General features: G+C 44.4%; 1 protein-coding gene across 1 annotated transcript in view; it reads right to left on the bottom strand.

The window, feature by feature from the left end:
• anks1b (ankyrin repeat and sterile alpha motif domain containing 1B) overlaps positions 1-24,096 on the bottom strand; it is a 227,704-nt gene that overhangs the window by 9,259 nt on the left and 194,349 nt on the right. Inside the window, 3 exon segments of the mRNA XM_062482750.1 lie at positions 3,585-3,710; positions 7,843-8,049; positions 11,268-11,375. Coding sequence (XP_062338734.1) covers positions 3,585-3,710; positions 7,843-8,049; positions 11,268-11,375 — 441 coding nt within the window.

Genomic DNA, 24,096 nt, shown 5'->3' with positions numbered 1-24,096 from the left:
AAGGGAAATAACATGCTGATTACAAGTCAACATGACTCATTAAGTCAATCGTCCACAAAACAAAAGGTTGCTACAAAGCCTACTTCTCACTGACATCACTTCCTGTCTGAAGTGTGTGTGGATACTTGTAAACTGTGTGTAGGTCTGGTGCCTTTGGCAAAGCAGCCCCCCCCCCCCCAGAAGAACATGGTGTCTGGAAAAACTGGGGGATAGGAGGAAAGTAATTAAGCTGGACACCTGCACTTGTGGGGGACACTGTTTATGAGAACACAGGGGCACTAAATGGATGTAAGATTTACTGTCTGTTGGGCAAACCCCTGACATACATGCTCAAATTCCATAAGAGGTTTTATTTGAAGACTTAATGTGCATCTCAGATGACTTTATATTTACAGTGTCTTGATTAAGTTTCCAGTGTCTGTGTGCTTTTGGCAAATTAAATAAATTAACCTTCCCAAGAGGCAAGAGCAACCCAATGGGAACCATTGGGTTGCCAAACGCATCAACCTTGTACTCTGAATTTGATTAATATCTCTAGCGCACTCCATAGTTACAGTTAGCATCCTACAGATGCACTCAGCAGTGGTGCTGAGGTGAGCGAGGGTAGTCCGGTGGTTTTAGCGAGGCCGTCTCCACCCATTATTGCCTTGTCTGGCTCTAGTAATAATGTTACGGAGTCGTCAGGGGAGAGCCTTAGGTAATACGGAAAACATTGTAACAACATTATCGACCTCCGGTCACCCGTTCTGTGCATCTGTTCGTCTCTATTATTATTCTTGAGCGTTGGTTTTGTTTTTGTCTAGTAGACACCACCACCAACCTGACGTTGATGTAATGCTAGTAACGCAATTGTGCGAACAGGCGGTGGTAACATCAACCACTGTTAAAGTTCATACTACCGTACGGTAGTACAGGGGCGGTCCTGGGGTTGTGGGTTTTGTGTGCCCCTGTGACAACGAGCTTGGACTCCCTTTAGGGCCGCCTAAAAGTCTGAACGTTTTTTGAACAACATTTTTGCGATCATGTTCTTTCTGCGAGAAACCACATAAACCGTAGAATGAAGTTAATGTGACTAATACTGATTATGTAATGCAAATGTTAAAATGTTAGGGAAATGCAAATAAATTGTGGAATAATTATGAACACGGTATTTTGCCTGCAAAGCAATGAAGAAAACAATATGACAAAAATGTTTAATGTAACTGGCCCCTCAAACAGTACAACTGGCCCCAGATTGCCCCCCCCCCCCAGTTGAAATGGTCTACAACTTCTACTGCATATGAATTTAAGCAAAGGTGTCACGGCCACATCCGTGCCACTCTGTTTTTGTTTTTGCCCTGCCCTAGTGTTTCCCTGTGTCTGTCATTGTCTTCACCTTTGTTACGTTCAGTGGTTTCAGTTCTCGTTAGTTTCATTGTGTCCACCTGTGTCTTGTTTGGTTCAGTGTATTTAGGTTCCTGTTTTGTGTCCAGTCTGTGTCTTGTTCTTACCCCTGTTACCGTGAGTACCCTGTCTGTTCCTGTTACAAGAATAAACCTTTTAGTTACTATGTCTGCCTACTCTCCCGCGTTTGGGTCCTACCCCACCACACACCGTGACAAAAGGTAACAATTGCGAGGATTGTGAAGAATCATAATGGAATTGCCTCAAATACTCAAATATTGTTTAGTGATAAGAGTGCTTTATTAGTTAACTTCTAATAAAGCCAAAAATGTGACATAAGGATATGGTTTTTGAGTTAATTTAGCCTATAGCCCACATTGGATTTATGTTGGAGAGTTTAATAAAGTAATATCTGAAATGACGACATAAAAAAATGAAAAACAATAAACGACTCGCAAATGTTGAATGTGTAGTTTTGATAGTTTTGTTCAATTAAGAAACTGTCTATGGTTTCATGAATGATGCTACCAATAATTATGTCTGAGGGTTGTCAGGTTTAAATGGAGCAATGCAACATAACGTCACTGTATTGTCTGCAGGAACGAGTCATAGTGACTCGAGGGTGATTTCAGAGGTTTAGTCAAGATGTCATGATGAGGTTTGTCAGTGTTGCCAGAGGTTTTTGTCATAAAAGGCATTGATCATGCTTAGGTTGCTGCCCCCGCGACCCGACCCCCGGAAAAGCGGCAGATGATGGATGGATGGCATTGATCATTATCAGCTTTGGAGAGGCTCTCTTTCATTCTTCATCTCTCATCCACTCCATGTTATCTTGCAGGATCTCACTTTTGGACTCATTATGACTATGTGACTCTATGACTGGTGGCCTCCCTCTCTTTATTTGCCTCTATCCCACTCTTCCTCACTCTATCCCTTGTCATGGAAATTTTGGAATACAGTTATAATGTGTGTGTTTCATATATGAGGAATGTGTTTTAACGGAAGTCTAAAGTTGATTAAGAGTCAACTACATTTGGTAGAGATGCCATTTGCAGTTTTATAACTAGGAGACGGGAAGTCTGGGTGACCTGAGAGAGTTCTTGTCACCTGGGGAGGAAGAGACAGTTGGTCTGGAGACAAATGTGGATTCAACTGTATTGTTATTGTGATCTGCTGCTCTGACCCTTCCTGTAGACTTGTTTGAAGTGGCCCACACAAAGGACAGTTGACCATTTGACTGGTGAACCCCTGTGGTTTTACTATCTACTGGTTTGGGGAGAGAGGCCACAATAAAGAACCGTGGGAACTTGATATGAAGTCACTGTCACTGAGCAGTGCTGACCAATCACAGAGTTCAGAATAACCATTTGATCTAAAGTTTATATAAGGCAGGGTTTTGGGGTTGTTCTGTATCACTCTGGCAAACGACCTGTGGCTAGCACCTCCTTCGTTATGACTGATCACAAAGTACTTTGTTAAATCATGATCTGTATAAGCAAAATAAATTTATTGTAACCGCCATCTCTTGACTATTCAAATCTGCACAGTGCCGCTAGAATTTTTCCATATCACCCTCTATTTCTCCTCCATTCATCTTACACTAGATGCCTTGTGGAGTTCTTAATCTTCGGAGAGCATGCATGTTGGAATCTAATCATAATCTATGCACTATTTTCTTATCTCCCTCACTCTGAGACCAATAGCCTATTCACGGTTATCTATCTGCAATAGTGATTCATCAGTTACATCTGCACAGCAATCTGCTTCATGCTTGTCCAGCATAAACCAATCAAAAGTACATTGCTGTATCCATGGTTACACAACTTCCTTTATATAATGGAGGAGGCTAAAATGGCCACCATGGGGAAGGACAGGGCGTTACGATTGATTATAGTTGTACTCTTCATTGCTGTTGATAGCATAGTTTCAGGTACCAGAACTGTGACAAACATGCCACATTTCCAAGGTTAGGGTGGTGGTGTTGAGAGCTCTGGTAGAGAGAGAGTGTGTGTGTGGCACCCTTGTTGTGAGGCCCTTTCCCCTACAGTAGGTTTCATAAAAAAAGTGATGTTGCTTAATGCACTCACACACACACAAGCATTTATTTATACATGGTTATTATACAGTATAGTACATACCGTCTCACACACATTTGCACCTAGACACACACACGCACAACGTGCAAGGCAGCTGAGACTCACGTAAGCTTCGTAGTCACACGACTGGAAGATGAGCTTTTCTGGGTGATGCTGCCAGTACTGCACTGGAGTGGACGAGGTCGCCTCATTGGGCGGACGCAACGTGATTGGCTCGCACCACTCCCCTTGCTGGAACAAACAACCAGTGGTAACATCAGACACGAGCCAGGGAACATACATGGTTACAGTAAACAGTAAACAACTTGATGCGTGACATTAAGCCAAGCATATTGAGGGCTGACACATTCAGCATGTCAGATGTGCTTGTACATCTGACATGTCTGTTGCCCCGAAGGTTGCAATGTTTGTGATGTCACAGGCAGGTTGCTTGGCTTAACCCTTGTGTTCTCCTCGGGTCGTTCTGACCCATCAGTCATTGTGACCCACCGTCGTATTGCGACAACTTTACCGCATACAAAAACAAAGTGAAGCATTTTCTTTTAACCGTCGGGCTGTCTCAGACCCCCCACATTGCGAAGGTTAAAAGAAAAGTATTTTTATTTGGTTTTGTATTGGGTAAAATTGGGTAAACACAATGATGGTTCGTTATGAACCTTTGGGTCATGTGACCCGAAGGCAGCACGAGGGTTAACAGAGAAAACGTAATAAGGCTTGAAAAACCGTAATGCGAAAAACATGTCAGGAAAAGCTGTGTAGTGGGAGTCAGGTGCTCAGGGAGTCAGGTGGCTGAGCGGTGAGGGAATCGGGCTAGTTATCCGAAGGTTGCCAGTTCGATTCCCGGTCATGCAAACTGACGTTGTGTCCTTGGGCAAGGCACTTCACCCTACTTGCCTCGGGGGAATGTCCCTGTACTTACTGTAAGTCGCTCTGGATAAGAGCGTCTGCTAAATGACTAAATGTAAATGTAGTGTTGTTTTAATTTAATTTAGTGTAACGCTAACTGTATATTTTAACACTTAAAAGTGTCATCTTTATCTTTGATTTCAAAACTGCTTTTCACATTGAAAGGTTGTGAATCCTGAATAGAGGTCTATTCTGAGGGTTTAGGTAAGATACTGGCCATCTGTAAAGCTTTAACACATATTCCTAAAAGCGCTGCATAACTGAAATTGGATTTGATTTCACTGTAATACTGTTCTACAAAAAAAGATCCTTAGCAAGATTAATGGTTGGATGTAGAATTTAAAAACACGGTATCTACTTATGCACGCACAAACATTTGACTGAATATCGGAACTGAAAAAGGTGATGCTAATCTAATCTTCAGGACACAAAATCAGTTCTGATGTAGTCAGTCATTTTTGGAAGGTGCAAAAAACAGCTTCTATCTGGAAGCTTCCAAACTCAAAACCCAATGGTAAGTAATGTATCAGCAGCCTACAGACCCTATTCATTCTCTATTTATATTTCATAATGACCAGGACAAAGATGAATGGCGCTGATTGACTGGGAAGGGTATTATTTCCTGTGGTGCACTCTCCAGTGTTGGCACGCTGCTTGGAGTATTTATTTATTTATCGGTTTGTTGACAAACGGTTTGTTTGCTCTTGTACAGTACATAATCCTGATCGGCGTGGAGATGAGGTACGCACGCTTGATGTGAGATAATGACAGTGTGCAAATAGCTAGGGGTGGACGTAGCAGACAGGAAGTGACATCAAGGGATATTGTTTGCATCAGTGCAGAAAAAAAAGTAGAGGAAAGAAGAGTGGGAGTGAAAGAGAGGGCAAAGGAGGAATAGTAAGAATGCAGTGACATAGTTAAAGGAGGGTAGGATGGGGAGTGAATGGAGAGAGAATGATGGAGGATGAAAGAAAATGGGGAGAAAACTGAGAAAAGAAAGATTATATCCATAATTAGACTCCTTCCTGTTACCTTGTTTCCTGCCTCTTTCATAACAAATGAACATTTTGACACGAACACACTTGAAGAAGTCAGTGGGGTATACAGAATGTAATCTGTATGTGTGTGTGTCGGCTCCGATAAGCAAGGTGATTCAAACACACACACACACTCTCCGGACTGTTATCGAGGCAGATCAAAGGAGTGCAGCTGCTTTAACAGATGCCTCGGCCACTTTTGGATTTTGGGCAGAAAGGTTAAGTGATGCACCATCATACTTTGGTTGGAAGGTGAACTATTACGCTTCTCGCTAAGAGTCCCTGCTGGCATTCATTGGTCATGGACAAAAATTGTGGTTCTGTTTTGGCGCTTGGCAGAGAGGTTTGTTTGAAATGTTATTAGGATAAGACCCTTGAATGAATCATCTAATTTTTGAGGGGGTCACACAATACACACTAAACACCAAGCTAACAGCACTAAGAAACGGACCACATCAATATATGCATAACACCCAATAATCATAAAAACACAGAAATGTATCCGGAAAGTATTCACAGCGCTTCACTTTTCCCACGTTTTGTATGAATTTTCCAGAAAATTCTACACACAATACCCCATATTAATAAACTAAAAAAAGGTTTTGGGAAATTTTTGCAAAGCTATAAAAATAAAAAGTTTACGAAAAAATCACATGTACATAAGTATTCGCAGCCTTTGCCATGACACTCAAAATTGTGCTCAGGTGCATCCTGTTTCCACTGATCATCCTTGAGATGTTTCTGCAACTTCACAAGTCCACCTGTGGTAAATTCAGTTGGTTGTACATGATTTGGAAAGGCACACACCTATCTATATAAGGTCCCACAGTTAACAGTGCATGTCAGAGCACAAACCAAGTCATGAAGTTCAAGGAATTGTATGCAGACCTCCGAGTCAGGATTGTATCGAGGCACAGATCTGGGAAAGGGTACAGAAAACGTTCAGCAGCATTGAAGGTCCCAATGAGCACAGTGTCTCCATATTCCGTAAATGGGAGAAGTTTGGAACCACCAGGACTCTTCCTAGAGTTGGCCGCCATCCATACCATCCCTACAGTGAAGCATGGTGGTGGCAGCATCATGGTGTGGGGATTTTTTTCAGCGGCAGGAACTGGGAGACAAGTCAGGATCGAGGGAAAGATGAATGCAGCAATGTACAGACACATCCTTGATGAAAACCTGCTGCAGAGCGCTCTGGGGCGAAGTTTAATCTTCCAACAGGACAACGACCCCAAGCACACAGCCAAGATAACAAGGAGTAGCTTCCGGACAACTCTGTGAATGTCCTTAAGTGGCACAGACTTGCTGTGAATACTTGCAAGTCTGTGCAATACTAATATGACTTACTTATGTACATGTGATATTTTAAATGTATTTTTATAGCGTTGCAAAAAAATTCCCAAACCTTTTTTCACATTATCAATATAGGGTATTGTGTGTAGAATTTTGAGAGAAAAAAATGAATGTAAGGCATTTTGGGAATACGGCTGTAACATAACAAAAAGTGAGGGGCTGTGAATACTTTCCGGATGCACTGTAATATCAAAAACTAATAAATACGTACTACCCCCTTCCCAAATGGGGGTCAGTATAATATAAAGTGAATTACCAATGCATAGTAATGCACTGAAATATACAGTATATCTTGAATATAATATACCATTGTATAATCAAAAGGAACAAACACAAGACTTGTGCATTCTGTTTAACTAGTTTGCTTTGGAGGTTAGAGACCAAGTTTGTATTTTTAGTAGCAATGTTAATTGTATTATTAAAAGCTTTTATCAGGGTTTTGGGTACTATGCACTACATATTGTCTGGTGTGTTTAAAATATCCATTTGTCGGTTTTACTAATTTGTTACACCAAAGGCTTATCTCGAACTGAAGTATCCACAAAGGCTTTTAAAGGTTACAATCCCACCCCAAAAGTAAAATTCCTCATACCTTAACCTAATACCATAACATTTGAATAGAACCCCACCCCCACTACAATATATCCTTTGGCGAGTATCTTTTGCATCAAGTTCATTTTCTGTTTTCCTCGCCTCTTTCCTGGCCATCTGCGTCCCTCCATCCTTCATCCCTCTCTCCCTTCTTCCACAACTGACCTCACTGACTTTTAAACTAGTAGAGCGAACATCTATTTCACTCAATTTGATTCTAATTATTTTCCTGTTTTTATTATGGCCCAGCTGAGCACATGCCTCGTTCCATCATCCTCCTCTCTCTCAGCTCTCCTCCTTCCCCCCTCACTTCTCTCTCTCCCTCCATCCCTTATCCCCTCTATTTATCCATCCACTCATCATCCATCTTTCTCTTCTTTCCTCACTCTTCACTTCTCTCCCTCCCTTAATCCCCTCCCATCTCCCCCCATTCGTTCCTCCCTCCCTCTGGTGATCTCCACCTCCCGCAGTCTCACCATGCTGACTTGGGCCATCTGCCGCTCCAGCTTGGAGCGCGGCACGTCCTCAAAGTAGTTGTCGTTGCTGCGCTGGCGCCGGCGTGCGTCCGCTTGCATGATGAGGTGCTGCACGTCTAGCGAGCCCCCGGGGATCCCTGCCGCCGTGTACGCCGCCTGGTTGAGGGACGGGGAGAGCTGGGGCGGCGTGTGGTTCCCACCGGGCTCCTGTGGGGAGGAGGAGGGGGGGGGGAGAGAAGGGGGGTTATCCAGCCATCAATTTCTGTGGTGCAGTTGTGTATACTTCAGATGTCGAGGTTGTTGGGGAATCTGGTTTCGACTTGGAACGGAGGTTAAATAGGCTTGGCATGGGGGGCCCTGGTAGCTTACGGTAGGTTACAACAAGGGGCCCGGGTTCAAATTCAGCCTGGGCCATTTCATGCATGTCTCCCCCCCCCCCCCCCCCCCCATCTCCTTACTTTTCATGTTGCTCTTCAGAATCAGAATGAAGTTTTATTGCCAAATAAGTGTACACAAACAACAAATTTACTTTGGTGCGCAGGTGCATACAGTAAAGATATAATAAAAATATAATAATCTTAAAAACGTGTGTGCAGTCCTTAAGTATACATTATAAACATTTTAGAATGTAAAAATGTTAGAATGTAAAAAAATTACAACTAAATACTGACAAAACTGTACAATATAAAGTATAAAGTAAAAATAAAAGAGTGCAGTAGGACTGTATGCAGTAAAGTGACAGAGGAGCGTTAATTTAATGCTTAGCACTTTATTTGTTAGTGCCAGTTTGGGGCCTTGTTGATGAGGCCAGCTGTGGATGGGAAGAAACTGTTCTTATGGCGTGAGGTTTTGGTCCTGATGGACCGCAGCTTCCTGTCGGAGGGGAGTGGCTGGAACAGTGTGTGTCCAGAGTGGGAGGAGTTGGCCACAACCTTCCTTGCTCGCCTCAGGGTCCTTAGAGGCGTGCAGGTCCTCGAGGGATGGCAGATTGCAGCCGATCACCTTCTCAGCAGCGCGGATGGTACACTGCAGTCTGCCAGTCGTACCAGATGGTGATGGAGCAGGTGAGTATGGACTCAATGATGGTTGTGTAGAAGCGCACCATCATTGTCTTTGGCAGGTTGAACTTCTTCAGCTGCCTCAGGAAGTACATCCTCTGCTGTGCTTTCTTGGTGAGGGAGCTGATGTTCAGTTCCCACTAGAGGTCCTTGGAGAGGATGGTGCCCAGGAAGCGGCAGAACTCCACAGTGTTGACTGGGGAGTCACACAGGGTGATGGGGGTGAGTGGGGCTGGACTCTTCCTTAAGTCCACAACCATCTCCACTGTCTTAAGAGCATTGAGCTCCAAGTTGTTCTGGCTGCACCAGGTCACCGGGTTGTCAGCTTCCCAGACTCATCCTCACCAGTGATGAGCCCCAATGAGGGTGGTGTCATCCGCAAACTTCAGGAGTTAGATGGACTGATGACTGGAAGTGCAGCTGTTGGTGTACAGGGAGAAGAACAGAGGGGAAAGGACGCAGCCCTGAGGAGATCCAGTGTTGATGGACCGGGAGTCAGAGACGTGATTAACACCGGAGACAGCTGGTCAACACGGTGCTTGAGGTTGGCTGGAGAGACAGAGTCCGGCCCAGCGGCTTTGCAGGGGTTCTGCCACTTCCTGTCTGTTAACTTCTCCCTCCTGAATGGAATGAGTTGTCCCTGTTGTGGGGTGGGGGAGGGTGGGGCTCTGGGGTGGGCAGGGGTGGGTCAGGAAAGGCGCGTTGTCTTTCCAAGCGACAGCAGAACTCGTTAAGGTCATTGGCCAGGCGAGAGTCATTAATGGAGTGGGGGGCTCTGGGCTTGTACTGTAGTTGGTGATATGCCTGAGCTCTCTCCAGACAGAAGCATAGTCGTTAGCTGACAGTTGGTGTTGTAGTCTCTCAGAGTACAGTCCTTTAGCCTCTCTCACTGCCTTGCTACACCTGTTCTTTGACTCCTTGAATCTGTATCTGTCCCCAATCCTAAACGCTTCCTCCTTGTCCAACTTAATTCGTCTGAGTCTTGCTGTGAACCAGGGTTTGTCATTGTTGTAGCTCACCCTGGTGCGTGTTGGTATACAGCAGTCCTCACAAAAGCTGATGTACGACGTCACATCCTCCGTGACCCAGACTATTGGTAGCAGTCGTGAACATATCCCAGTCCGTACAGTCCGCCCGCAGATCCTCCATAGCCTCACTGGTCCACTGTTTTGATGTCATCACAGCAGGTTTACAGAGCTTTAGTTTCTGCCTGTATGCAGGAATCAGGTGGACATGGCGTGGTCAGTGTCCCAGTGCTGCTCGGAGGATGGCGTGGTAGGCTCTACTGACTGTGGTGTAGCAGTAGCAGAGTATTTCCTTCTCTGGTTGGGCATTTATGAATTATCTGTATTTGGGGAGTTCATGGCTGAGATTTCCTTTGTTAAAGTCACTGAGAGTTCTGTGTCACAATCCGCTCTCACCAGGATCAATTCACACAGCCCTGTCTCCGTGAAGCGCAAAACAGGAGATGAATGAAAGTCTTTCACCAGCAGCAGCTGACGTTTGTCCAGTTTGTTGTGCAGCAAACGCACGTTGGAGAGAAGTACGCTCGGAGGTGGTGTACGAAGCCTGCGGCACCGGAGTCACACTACACTGATTTAACAGACAAAACAAAACAGAGCGCATTGACCGGCCGAGGCAGCCATCCACGGCGCCATCTTGGATTTGATATTGGATTTGGATTTATCTTCACTATCTCTATCCAAATAAAGCAGAAATGCTTTAAAAAAGGCTTGTCTTACATAGCTGATGTTAACAATGTCTCCTAACTTTCCTTCCTGGTTTCCTAATGGTGGGAGAGTTGACTAGACGCTGAATGCAGTTCACACCTACTAGTGTTTTTCAGCCATTACATTACTGCGTATAATATTTTTGCACACAAAACACAAGCACACACTGTATGCTGGAATCCATCTGTGGACATCAAAATTATTTAGCTAGTGAGCAGAACGGGCGTTTCCTGTCCGTCACTATCAATTTGTTCTGTAAGAATGAGAGCAGATATTAGGCCTTTGGAGGCTGAGGAGGAGCAGCCACATCCAGGCTGTCAGATCAAATTGAGCCCCAGGAGTCAAGGCCTTTTACTGGGCCTCTCGCACAGAGGGACCATGAGGCTGTTAGTGGATGACTAGAGCCCTAACCAATGGGGAAATTAAACCTGTTGCCTGTATTTAGCATCCGGGATTATCCGACGGGGAGGAAACTGTGATGGGGTGATGGCCATTTTGTGTCTGTCTTGTTCAATGATAGGAAAAATTCCCCAACTCGGTCACCATGTTCCTCAGAGGATTGCTGTGAGGGGACTGGCATCTTCTCACACATCTGGCTGGAAAACACACACACACAAACACACACTTTATCCCTCACCCTTAGGGAGATGGCCCGTGGCGGTTTCTGCGGGGTGTCGTCTTGTAACCGGTCGCCCAGTGATGCGAGGATTCGTTTCCTGTGTCCAATCAGGCTGATCTTTAACACCTGGGGAAGAGGGAGGGGGTGGGGGGGCATATGTTAACCGTGAACCATTACAGACCTGGGGTCTCATTTATAAAACTGTGCGTAGGATTCTTACTAAAAGTGTACGTACGCCCAAAATCCTAAAATGGCGTACGCACACAAAAATTCAGATTTATAAAACCGTGCGTACGCACACCTGTACGCAATGTTCCCTTTATAAATCACAGATTACCCACAAGTGTGCGTACGTGAATCAGCATTGTACCCCGCCCTGAACACGCCCATTTTTAACCATAAATAGTCAATGCAAAGCACCTCATGAATGCTAATCCAGTATATTAATGACCCTGGCATGCGATTGTTCTTCACGGTGAATCATGGCGCATGACAACTTCTCAGACACTGTTAACCTATTGGTGGAGGCCCGAAAACCACAATATTTGGTGGCCGTTGGATCACCAATAAAAAAAAAACTGTGCGAGTGGCGTCAACTGTGCCAGTGATACCGCAAATTGAGATACAATTTTAAAACAAAAGTGTTTTGTTATGAACAAGTAGTCTATTGAAGTCCGGACTGATAACGAGGACGTGGAGTGTAGCGATTGCGCGGGATCTTAACGACTGTATTTCCAGTTTTTGACATATGATGATATATGCACAGTATTAAAGAAATATATTTAGTTATACAATGTGTTCTGCAGTTATCTAAAGGTAGGATATGTGATGTTATCCTGTATTCCATGCAGTCGGGCTCGGGCATCTCCCCCTCCTACATCCCGTAGTGGACAATCTGATGGTGAGACATACAGCGCTGAATTTTGATTTAAAATTTGAGTTGGATTGTACAAGGTGTTTATGGAACAATAATCAGTCAGTACAAGCGCAAATAACACTGCTGGATTTAATCTTCATGATAATTATGAAACCGAGTGAAAAAAACGTGTGTAAGGAAAACAAAATATATAAATATTACGAGTAATGTTCTTCCCACATTCACTTTCTGCAGTCTGACTACAGTATGGTCATCTGCGTCGCCAATTCCAACTGCTTCCAAAATGTGCGTAGGCCTACGGGAGGGTCAGAGTTTGCGTGGAGGACCGCACATTCTCCCGTCAAGTTTGTTTTTTATAAATCACAACCTTTGCGTGGAAAGTGGCGTACGCACATTTTCATCCCCGTTTTGTGCGTACGCAAGCTTTATAAATGAGACCCCTGTTGTTTATAATGGATCATGACATCATTCACTTTCAAGGTATAAGCTTGCTGCCAAAAGCTTTATTCATAAAATTCCCCCCTACGAAATCAAAGAGTTGATTAAACATGCCCGCACTTTATTTAAACGGCAGGGCACTCGAGCACACGGTGATGATCGGCTAATAAAAAACATCCAGGGCAAAGCATATGCATACATCATGTCATTGTTATTATCATAATTGTGTATCTGCACCCGCATGGCTTCCTATTAGTGGGCCATAAGTGTTGCAGTTAAATGCAAATTTGACACAAGCCGGCCAAGAAAATGTAGACCTACTCACAACACACACACACACACAGATAGTTAGTGTTGTTTTGCTTGTCCTAACTGGCACTGCTTCCAAGATGGCCAGTGTCCTTCTGCTGCACAACATCACTAGCGTATGTTCTTGTGTTAGTGTGTGTTTGTTTGCTTGCCATTAGAGAGACAGCACATTCCTAGAGACGTTGTCTGTGTGTGTGTTCAGGTAGAAGAGATAATTAGGATATGAGGCCTAGCCATGAGCCTAATGACTCAATAATTCAACCAACAGTCTTTCTTTGTCAGAGCTGCAGACTCACACAAACACACGACACACACACTGTGATAATGATTCTCTCATCTCCAGCCCTCACACACCAATTACTGTCCTGCATCTGCTATTGCATACAAGCACATACACAGTAAACTTGCAGGCTTACACTCACACTGACTTTACAAACACCGAGCACACACACACACACTCTCTACACACAAAACTAAACACATGCATACTAATCACACATGCTCACAAACAGAGAACAGAAATATTCACTTTTCTCCAGCACACTAATTTGTGTTGCATAGATACTATCCAAATGTCTTTTGTGAAGAACTTGTGTAGATTGAATTAAACGTAAAGCATAAATTACAGTATGAAAAAACAATCTGCACTAACCAAAACACTCATCCAAAATCCAGGTAGCTTTAACTTCACATTTTAATTCAACATTTAACAATACAGCAACAGAGTGATTCATTCAGATTTACATAATCACTCAAAGCAGTGTAAAAAAATACACTTACATTTAAATGCAAAATTCATGAATCAAAGGGGGGATTTTTTTTAATTATAGTGTTACGGGAAACCGACAAGCTAAATTCTCAACCATGTGAGAAAATCTGCAAAAATATTAGGGGAGGCGTTCCCCACACTGCTCTCTTACACATGACATGAAAGGTTTATAATCTGCACATTTGCAGTGATCAAAGGGAGAATTTCACATACTACTGGTTGTGACATTTGCTGAACTAATTGGCGTATGACAAAGATGTCTGTTTCTCCCACCAGATCTCTTTCTCTGCATCTGGAATCTTCTTTGCTTCTGTATAGTTTGCAACATTTCAGTGATTTGGGTATTTGGGCTTCCTATATTTTCTGCTTTTCCCATTTTCTCGTCTCTTTCTCCTTCTGTCTTTTCCCAAGAGGCATTGTAATGTGTCGGTCTCCTACGCCCCACTGCCTCATCCCCATGCTCTCTCATTAGCATCATTACCACACATTCACGGAAAATTACACACAGTCACAGAAAATATATTTTTCTGAGAATGCAAACTGAAATCCTGGTTACCTAATGCCCATTTTATAATAATTCCTCTTTTATAAAAGCCTTACTTATTAGCTCTATGAAGAGCCATTAATCTGATGTGTGTGTGTATCTGTGGTGTGTGTGTGTGTGTGTTTTGGCAGCTTGTCCCCCACCTCTCCTCGCACTCCATCTACCTCATCTACTGGACATGTCTCCACCATCGTGTTCACCTGTCGCCATGGCAATACAGAGGCACATTAGTCACACTCACACACGATGCCACAGGGGATGGTGCCTAAGACCCCCCTGCTGACACACACACACACACACACCGTGGCTTAAACATGCTGTTGAAGTGCCCAGAGAGTGGATTACATTGTTATACCTGGATGAAAGGGAACTTTCCACACACACACACCACGCATCTCTCTTTCACATTATCTCTCTGCCCCATACTGCCATTTGCATTTAAATGAAACACATTCTTTGCATAGTGTACCTTGGAGTTTTGACTGTGACTTGTGCTGTACTTTGTACTGTAAGCTTTCAATGTACCCCCCCTCTCTCAGACTCTCTTTTTATCTCTCCCTCTGCATTGCTCTGCTTCTATCTTTCTCTCTCCCTCTCTCTTTCTCTCCCTTACCACCTAATCTCTTTCCATTAATTTCCGTCCATCACATATAATCAATAATAATCAACACAGCCCTGGCATCACCAGTCCACACAGAGGCACCGAGATGAGTTTACAACACACTGGGGACAGGATGTAATTTTTGTCCTCAATTGTCAAGGAAAACGATTGAATCAAAATGTTATCATAACGAGAAAAATCGTATGAAACTGATCGTTCTCTCTCTGATATTCCTGTGTCACTGCTCCGTGGCCGGTTTGTCTTTCGCGCTCGGTCAAATATCGCCCTTTCCTTTAGTTCTATCACTCTCCTCTCTACCTCTGTCCCTTCCTAGACTTCTATCTTTGCAACCCCCTCCTCGATCTTTCTCTTTCTCGTATGATACAGTGACAGTCTGTCACTGTGTTTCTATCTATCCTCATCTCTAGATATATGTTTAAGCTGGGGCAATGCCTGAGGGTGCAAACGAGGTTACTTACTCTGTGGTGTTGACTCACTTTCCTTACTATGAAACACTTCAGGAGCTCATTTAGCCTCTGGTGTCTAGCAGATGCACACCGTGTGTATGCATGTGCGTGTGTGTGTGCATGCGAACATAAGCTAGCTAAAGTACAGTAGTTGTATTTCATTCTTACTTACAGTCAGTTGTATTACATCACATTCTGTTTCTCGTGTGTGTGTGTTTGTCTATTGACTGTGTGTGTGTCTGTTTACTGTATGTGTTTGTCTGTTCACTGGAAGGATGTAAGTGTGTGTGTCTGTTTACTGGGAGGGCGTGTGTGTGTCTGTGTTGACTGTGTTGGCGGATCAATGGAGTGATCCTGTTTAACTAACAGTTAGTCCCAGAGAAGGCTTCCCCTGATTACTGGGTTATCCTAGAATCTCGGACACATACGGTTACACGTATAAGCCATCGGGGCCACCACCTAGAGCTATCTGACCTGACAGAAACAGACACACACAGTCACTCAAAAACGCACTCCCTCACTCCAACCCTCACTCACATAGAAACACACACTCACTCACTCACTCACTCACTCACTCACTCACTCACTAACTCACACACACACAAACACACCTCTCTTCTAGCTCAGAGTGTATGTCACACTGAGATGGAATAAATGTGGTAAATGAGGGTGAAGTGGCACAGTGTAAATTAGGGCATTAGTGTGTCAAAATATCTTAATTATCTTACAAAGTAACTATCCATGTATCCAACAAGAGTATATTCACAGTGTTTCACTGCAGTAACTACAGAACTGTGGACTTATAGTTGTTGATTATCTGCACCTATGATGCACAGTTGTTTGTTGCTTTGGATAAAAGCGTCTGCAAAATCAATATGTAAATGTTGAATGCGTTCACTGTGCTATTGGATGCTGGCTCGACTTTCAAGACCTGCAAACGGTACGTAGATTAAGACAGCGGCTTCAAACAAAGTGCTGTCTACAGCCTAGCAGACTACCCTTCTGCCTGACCGCGGCCCGACACTGGTCACTCAACCCCGAACGAGGACCTTCCTTTAATTTAGGACCCAGAAACAAAGAAATTTTTGTTTTTTTGGACCGGCCAGTTCACTGAAGCACTGGGGTTGTGGTGGTGTGTGTGTGTGGGGGTGGGGGATTCAGCTAAATCACTGTCTGTGTTCAGACTACCATCTCAGTTTTAATGACTGAGGAGAGAGAGAACAACAGTCTTTCCTTTATCTCCACAACAGGCTTCGTCCTTTGTTCTCTCCATCCCCGGCCTCAACTCTCCATCAGTTTCTTTATTCTCTTTTTCCTCCGCTTATCTTTTATCATCTCCGTTAAATGACCACTCAGTAGATGTCTCTTGTTTTTTTGACTCTCTGTCTCCACACTCTCTCCCCCACCTTCTATTTAAGGTTGACAACCCACCAGAATGAGAGAGACTGAGAGAAAACAGGGAAAGAAAGAGGGGATTGATAAATAGAGAGGGAGCTGTAGATAGACAGATGGATAGATGGATGGATAGAGAGAGATCCCTGTACGTGAAGTCTCTGATTTGGCTTAACGACCAAGTGGGTTTGCTCCCGGTCGAACAGAGGAAGCTCAAGGGTCTAAAAGCCCTTCTCTTATTCCGCTCCATCGATCGCAACCCCGCTCAGCCATTACAACCACGTCTGCATTGGTTTGTGTGTGTGTGTTTTTACGTGTTGTGTGTGTATGTGTACGTCTGTGTTATTGTGTGTATTTATTTCTCCTCTCCCTGTCAATATTTCTGTGGGGTCGCGACCCCAAGACATTCGCATGACCTGGCTATGCCTTCTGGATCAACTCCTAATGGAGTCTGATTGAGCTTCATTCCCTACATCCTCTTGGAGACCCCCGCATTGACTCCAACTACCAGTGTGTGTATGCGTGAGTGTGTGTGTTTCGTAAGTTCACCTGTGTTGTGTGACTCTGGTGGGTCACTTTTGCCATGTTAAAAAAAGTAGGGATTTTTGATCAGGTAACCCCATTTTGTAGCATGCACAACCCTGGTCTAACCTTGGTTGGTTTTCATAAGATGGTATGGATTTTTGTGTTCGTCTGATTTGTTCTGCTGACCTTGGATCGAACACACACACACATACACAGACACACACACATGCGTGCTTTTCTCCATCACTCAGTGGACGGACGTTCACCAAGCAACAGCTTCTTCTTCTGATCCTGACCTTCCTAACAAACACACACACACACAGCAAGCACCTCCCCTCAACAATGCTGGGGGGACAACTGGAAAGAAACCAAAGACCACTGGTTGCCTAGCAACCAGCGTACGGAGTGGAGTAGCTTCTAGGGCTGATATGTAAAGAGGCCTTCGGTGCAGAGGAAAGGATGTAGTCCAGGAGACCAATGATGGAACTCGTTTCATTCACTGTGAGAAGCCAATAAGAGAGGAGCTTGCATGAAAACCTCCTACATGGAGATGGAAACGGCTCCAATAATAGCCAATGTGTGACTGGGAGCTTTATGGAGTGTGTGTGTGTGTATGTGTGTGCATGCATGCATATGTGTGTGTGTGTGGGCGCAAGTGCAAGACAGCCAGAGATAGCGAGGGGAAATTAGCCAATGTCGATGAGAGAGAAAAATGTAACACAATTCCTCTCATCTAACCTACAGACATCACAACCAAGCACACTTGCATACCAAGAAAAACAACGCACGCCTCTATAGATAGGATGTATCAGATTACTGTAGAAGCTCTAAAAGTGGAGTATCCCGCTTATTTTGGGGTTATGAATTTCTAAGTTGATACTTCAAAGTGTGTCAAAGAGGCATAAAAACCGCAGCCTGCTGGGGAGTGGGGGATTCCAGAACTACATTACAGTAAAAGTACAGCATGACTCCAGACACACACAGCACAGTGTTGTCATTGTTGTCAGAAACAGACTTTTTAACTGATCTTACACGGCTGGATGTGAGACTACTAACTGTGACCGTTTGCTGCTTATTGGACAGCGGGCGCAAGATACAGGCTTTTGGACAGATGGGAGAGCTTCCACAAGCGTCAACTTATCTGCATGAGAATGACGTGTATCCCACCACGGTTGGTGGTTCTGTTGTTGACATCAGCAGACACGGAGTACCCCTTCTTTGACCAAACAAGCCTCAAGTTCCACAGGACAATTCAAATATCAGGGGCAGAGGAATGTGGGAGTGTTGGGTTTGGCTAAGATTGACACTCACCTCAGGGTCCTTTTATCAATTCCACTTTCGTGGTCAAGGTTTGGTCGTCAAGCTCATCTGATCCAGAATTGGTCAGAAACATTTAAGGGACTGACCCAATCGAGTTTGACCGAGGCATGAAATGATTAATGGCCGCCGGGGAAACGAAATGCTGTAAGTGTCACCATGCAGGTGGCGGGTGAGGATTTGACTGGTGTTTGGTCGACGAGGTAAACAGATGGTGGGCGCGTTGGATGGGTGTGTGTGTTGTGTCTCTGTGTTGTGATGCTTTTGTGTGCATTGTGATGCATGTGTGCGTTGGTGGGATGGGTGTGTGTGTGGGTTGGGAAGGGTGCGGTGTTGCGGTGTTGCGGTGTCTAGAAGCAGGTGGAGGATTTTCCTCCAGGCTGACCTGCCTCCTGTCTGGACCTGAACGGCTCTTGTGGAAAAACTAATAATGCTAAATCTTCGACATACGCACGCACACACACTCACTCAGTCACACACACACCATGCACATACACACATACGTCCACACATGCCTACTGACACAGACACACACAACACCATGCATGTCCACACACACACACAAACACACACGCCAACAGACACACACACACACACACACACACACACACACACACATATGCCTACAAACCCACACACACTCTCTTTCCCCATATCTGTTTTCTCTCACCTGTTCCTCCCACCCCCTATCTCATCTATCTCTTGCACTCCAGTTCTCTCTCTAACTCAACTATGGTGGGGTCCAGTAAAAATATAAAAAAGTTCATCCAAGACAAATCATATAACTCTGAACTAGTGTAGACTCTAGCTGGTTGGGTTGCATGATCTATCTAGTTAGCGAGCATGCTAAATGTGTCCATGTCCTCATGATGAGAGGAGTTCTGGAAAGAAGATCCAGTAATGGGAGTATTTACCACTGAGCACACACATAGATCTAAAGCCAACATTCTTGGGCGTACAGGGTGCGGCTTTAAAAGTAGAAGAGTGCCTGCCCTTGAGGGGGTGAATGTATGAGTGTGTGTCTGGTACCCAGCAGTCAGAACACTAATCTCTTATGCAACCAAATAGAACACTGTCTTCTATTGTGATGTGATATCACTAGATAATGTCAGGCAGTCCTTCTTAATCTAAATCACTGGGTGTGTGTAAGAATGTGTCAGCTCAGGTTAGAGTGTGTTGGTGTGTGAGGTGCACACGTGCATTTTGTGGCAGCATACTGTAAGTAGAAATGTAAACACACACACTGTAGAATCATACGCGTAGACTGACAATCGCATAGCAACCCCCCACCAACCCCATCACACCCCCTCCCCCGGTAAATACAGATTAAATATAACTCCTGGAAAAATACGCGTGCACAAACAGAAAATGTGTACACACACACACACTCACAAACATGTAATTTAATCAGGTGTAAATGAGTCTAGTCAGCAGTGATGATGGAACACCAGAGAGGCGTTTCATATGTACTCATCACCTCAGGGCACAGACCAGAACGACACGGAGAGAGAGAGAGAGGGAGAGAGAGAGAGAGAGAGAGAGAGAGAGAGAGAGAGAGAGAGAGAGAGAGAGAAAGACGCAGAAAGAGAGCAGAGGATGAGGAGAGTGGCAAGCAAAGAACAATGGAATCAATGGACCCCCGCGTCTCTCCCAACAACCAACATGCATATCCCTACCTCTCCCTTCACTCCTGCTTTTACACTGTCCCTCCATCCCCAGATCGTTCTCTCTCTCCCTCCCTCGCTGCCTCTCTCCCTCTATCTTCAACGCAGAATTCTTACCTGTCTTCTGTGAAAGGGAGGTAGAGGGGAGAGAGGGGGGGTGGTACTCCGTGTGAGTCGCTAGTCCACGCCGCGGAGAAGAACGCTGAAGTCTCTCTCTTCTATCTCTCTCTGAAGGAGTGCAGTCTTCTTCTCTCTCTCCCCCCTTCTCTCTATCCTCTCTTTTTTGGTAGTAATTTTTCCTCTGTCCAGTTCCAAGTCCAAAACCGTATTGGCAGAATAGTAAAGAGGAGTGAAAGTTTTTTTCCTTTCCCGGTATCCCTGTTTCCCTGCTACACTCCTTCTCCGCCGATCTTCTTACTCCTCTACATGAGCTCTCCACACGCTCTCTCTCTCTCTCTCTCTCTCTCTCTCTCTCTCTCTCTCTCTCTCTCTCTCTCTCTCTCTCTCTCTCTCTCTCTCTCTCTGCGGAGGTTTCCGATGTTCTGCCACTCCTCCTCTCCTCCTCTCCCCTCAGCTGCGGCAGAGAGACTGGATCTTGTACATGTAGCTGCCTGAACGCTCTGAACACAACCCCCCCCCCGTCTCTCTTAGTAGTACTGGCCTCTCTCCCAATCTCTCTCTTTCCTAGTGCTCTCTCTACCAAGAACAGTGTCTCGTTCTCTCCCTCTCTCTCCCCCCCCCCTTTGCTGGCTCTTGCTTAATCTCTCTCTCTCTCCCCCACCTTGTTACTATGGAGACACTCGGCCCATCTAGAGACAAGCTCACACAGGCTGGGCTGGCACCTCAGGTGAGTGTGTGTCTGAGAGAGAGAGAGAGAGAGAGAGAGAGAGAGAGAGAGAGAGAGAGAGAGAGAGAGAGAGAGAGAGAGAGAGAGAGATGGGGAGAGGGGGAGAGGGGGAGAGAGAGATAAGGGCAAGAGAGGGAGAGAGAGAGGGAGTGAGAAAGAGAGAGAGGGGGAGTGAGAGAGAGAGGTAGAGAAAGATGGAGAAAGAGGGATATTAAGTATGTATTGAAGAGACAGAGATTATGTGTGTGTCTCTCAAAAGCCATTCAGCTGACATCCACCCCTGTCTCCTAGACTTCAAAGTAATCTCTCTCTGTGATCTCATTCTGGACACACCGAGGCAAAATGGTACAGGCAAGAAGGGATCAGCTGTGTCTCCCCAAATGTACATTATGGTTCCAATAATTTTTTATTCAAATATCGGCAACAGAAACGTGACACGACCGAACGGAGACACCAAGAGTTTTCTAAAGGGATTTTTTGTTTCTCCAGAGTGAACCAAAAAATATATGTTCCGGTTCTACAGTTAGGGCTAGACAAAGACCTGATAACAGAAACAACTCACACAAAAATCTCTGTTCTTTCCTCTCCTCTCCTCCCTTCTCTCTTTCTCTCTACCTGTCCCTCTCTCTCCGTTTCAACATTCCTTATGCCCCAAGTTGTTCTGAATCTATCTGGATTTTCCATGCTGACTCATCTGAATTTCACCATCCTATGACCTTGCACAATACAGGTCCTGTGAACTAGAGACAGACCGAGGGCAGGAAACTGTCAGCACCCAAACTATGCCAACTGATTCGGATACAATTTCGACATGTAGTAGACACTGTACGCACACATATGACGCTTAAGACAGGTGGGATGGTGGAAATTTGGTGTTTGTATGGAGTGTGTGTTGAAAAGAAAAATTCTGACAGTGTGTTTGGGTGGGTTAGAAATAGATAGCATGTGTGATGGAGAGATACAGTGAGCGAGACAGTGTGTATGTGTGTGTGTGTCTGTATCTACCTGAAACCCAATCTCCATTGCCTGAAGTCACTCTACCTAAATATCTCTTTATGAGGTTCTACTCATGTGATACTGTGGGATAGAGCAGTCAGACCGTGTTAGGGTCTGCCACACAATATCCACACACACACACAAAGGCATGAATTGAAACTGTATCTGCCATTACAATATATTATTATAGAACACGCAGTCCCAAGGCAAATGCGCCCACGATCAAAATGAACACAGTACGATAATATTAGAACGCAGGCACAAAAGTGTAGATGTGCACAAACACATTTTCATACTACATGTCCTACACTATTCATCTCTACCTGAGGTGTGTGTGCGTGTGTGTGTAGCCGCTAAGCCTGCTGTGGCTCATGTACGCAGTAACCATCTGGGAATGTGATGTGAGACAATCTGTGCATTGGAGAGGTGACAGAGGTGTCATGATACATGGGAAAACACACACATGCATGCGCACACACACACACACAGACAACATTTTATACACTCATCTGATTTCAAGTTGTTTCATGAACAAACACTACAGTGGTCTCTATGGTAACCAGTAACCGTCATGGCAACAGTGTGCCAGTAGGAGAGAAGCGCTGGCACTATTTTTACTCGCTCTACGACTTCTTGACCGCCCACTATGACTGTCCTATGATTGTATCCTTGGAAGGGTCCAACTGGGCTCAGAGAACGGATAAAAGCACATTGTGTTTCTCTGTGTGTGACAGACAGAGAGAGAGAGTGAGTGTGTTTTTGCATGTGGAATTGCTCATTCTCCTAGTCAAGGTATTCTGTAACAGGAATGCAAAAGACAAGTCAGACCTTGTAGGTTTATGACACGAAAACACATGCACACACACATCCGAGCATCCAGCGTCATTCACACAAACATGTCTTCACATGTTTGTTTTCTTCAAAGCAACACGTTAAAGTGCACAACTAAATAAAGCCATTCACACAGGTACATAAACTGCATCAAATTACATAAAATCCCTACAGATATGTCTACAGGTGCATGCTAGTAGATTACAGAAGAAGAATTACATCCAAACCTGTATTATATATGTTAGGCTACTAGATACACATACAATTACAGTCTCAAACCTGATGCAAAATATCTCTTTTCTCACAACTTGATAGACACATCTAAAGTTATTCCTGCTGTAAGTGAAGACCCACTTTAAGATGCATTAAGTAGATGGTCCTTAGGGAAAATGAAAAAATACAAACTTTTTCCTCTGCAACTGTGAGAGAAAAAAGAAGTCTCTTTGAATCAAAGTGAATTTTCTAATTACCCCATTCTGGGCTGCTAAGAGCCGTCACTTGAAAATGAGAGCAATTTCCTCCTCCAGTTCTGCCATTCTAGGCTTAATGCAGCTTTTCCACTTTGGTTTGCGTGGCGACCGATGCGGAGGGATGAACCTAGAGGCAACCGCTCTATCTGGTGGACACTCAATGTAACTGCAGCTGTGTTACTGACCACTAGAGGTATCCCTGTCAAGCTTTCTTTCTTTTAAATTCACAGTCAGAAATGGGTTAAAGGTTTTGAAACTATTGGAAAAGGGTACCGTTTATTTATTATATAGTACTATGGAAGTAAGCAAAATCTCCTCAACAATTTTTCTACCACATGCGCTTGAAGAATTGAGCCAAAATTAAGGGAAGAACTTAGGCATTGGGTGGAATAGTGTGTGAGCTCCTATTGTGTGTGTGTGTATTTTTTATCCAATTAACCCTTGTGCTGCCTTCGGGTCACAATGACCCGAAGGTTCACAACGACCCATCATTGTGCTGCGACAACTTTGCTCAATAAAAAAACAAATAAAAAGCATTTTCTTTTAACCTTCGCGCTGTGGAGGGTGTGAGACAGCCCGACGGTTAAAAGAAAATGCTTCACTTTATTTTTGTATGAGGTAAAGTTGTCGCAACACGTGGGGGGGTCACAATGACCCGAAGATAACACAAGGGTTAAGAGGTTTTGCAAGCACAGTAAGGTTCTAATCCTGGCAGGCCTGTGCATATATGCAGACACACACACACTCTTTTAAATGTTACCACAATACCCATCTCTTCTCTATTGTTTCTCCGGACCCAA

Source organism: Osmerus eperlanus, chromosome 17, assembly GCF_963692335.1.
Source record: "Osmerus eperlanus chromosome 17, fOsmEpe2.1, whole genome shotgun sequence".
In the NCBI taxonomy this organism is placed as follows: Eukaryota; Metazoa; Chordata; class Actinopteri; order Osmeriformes; family Osmeridae; genus Osmerus; species Osmerus eperlanus.
This window is presented reverse-complemented; position numbering and strand designations above follow the sequence as displayed.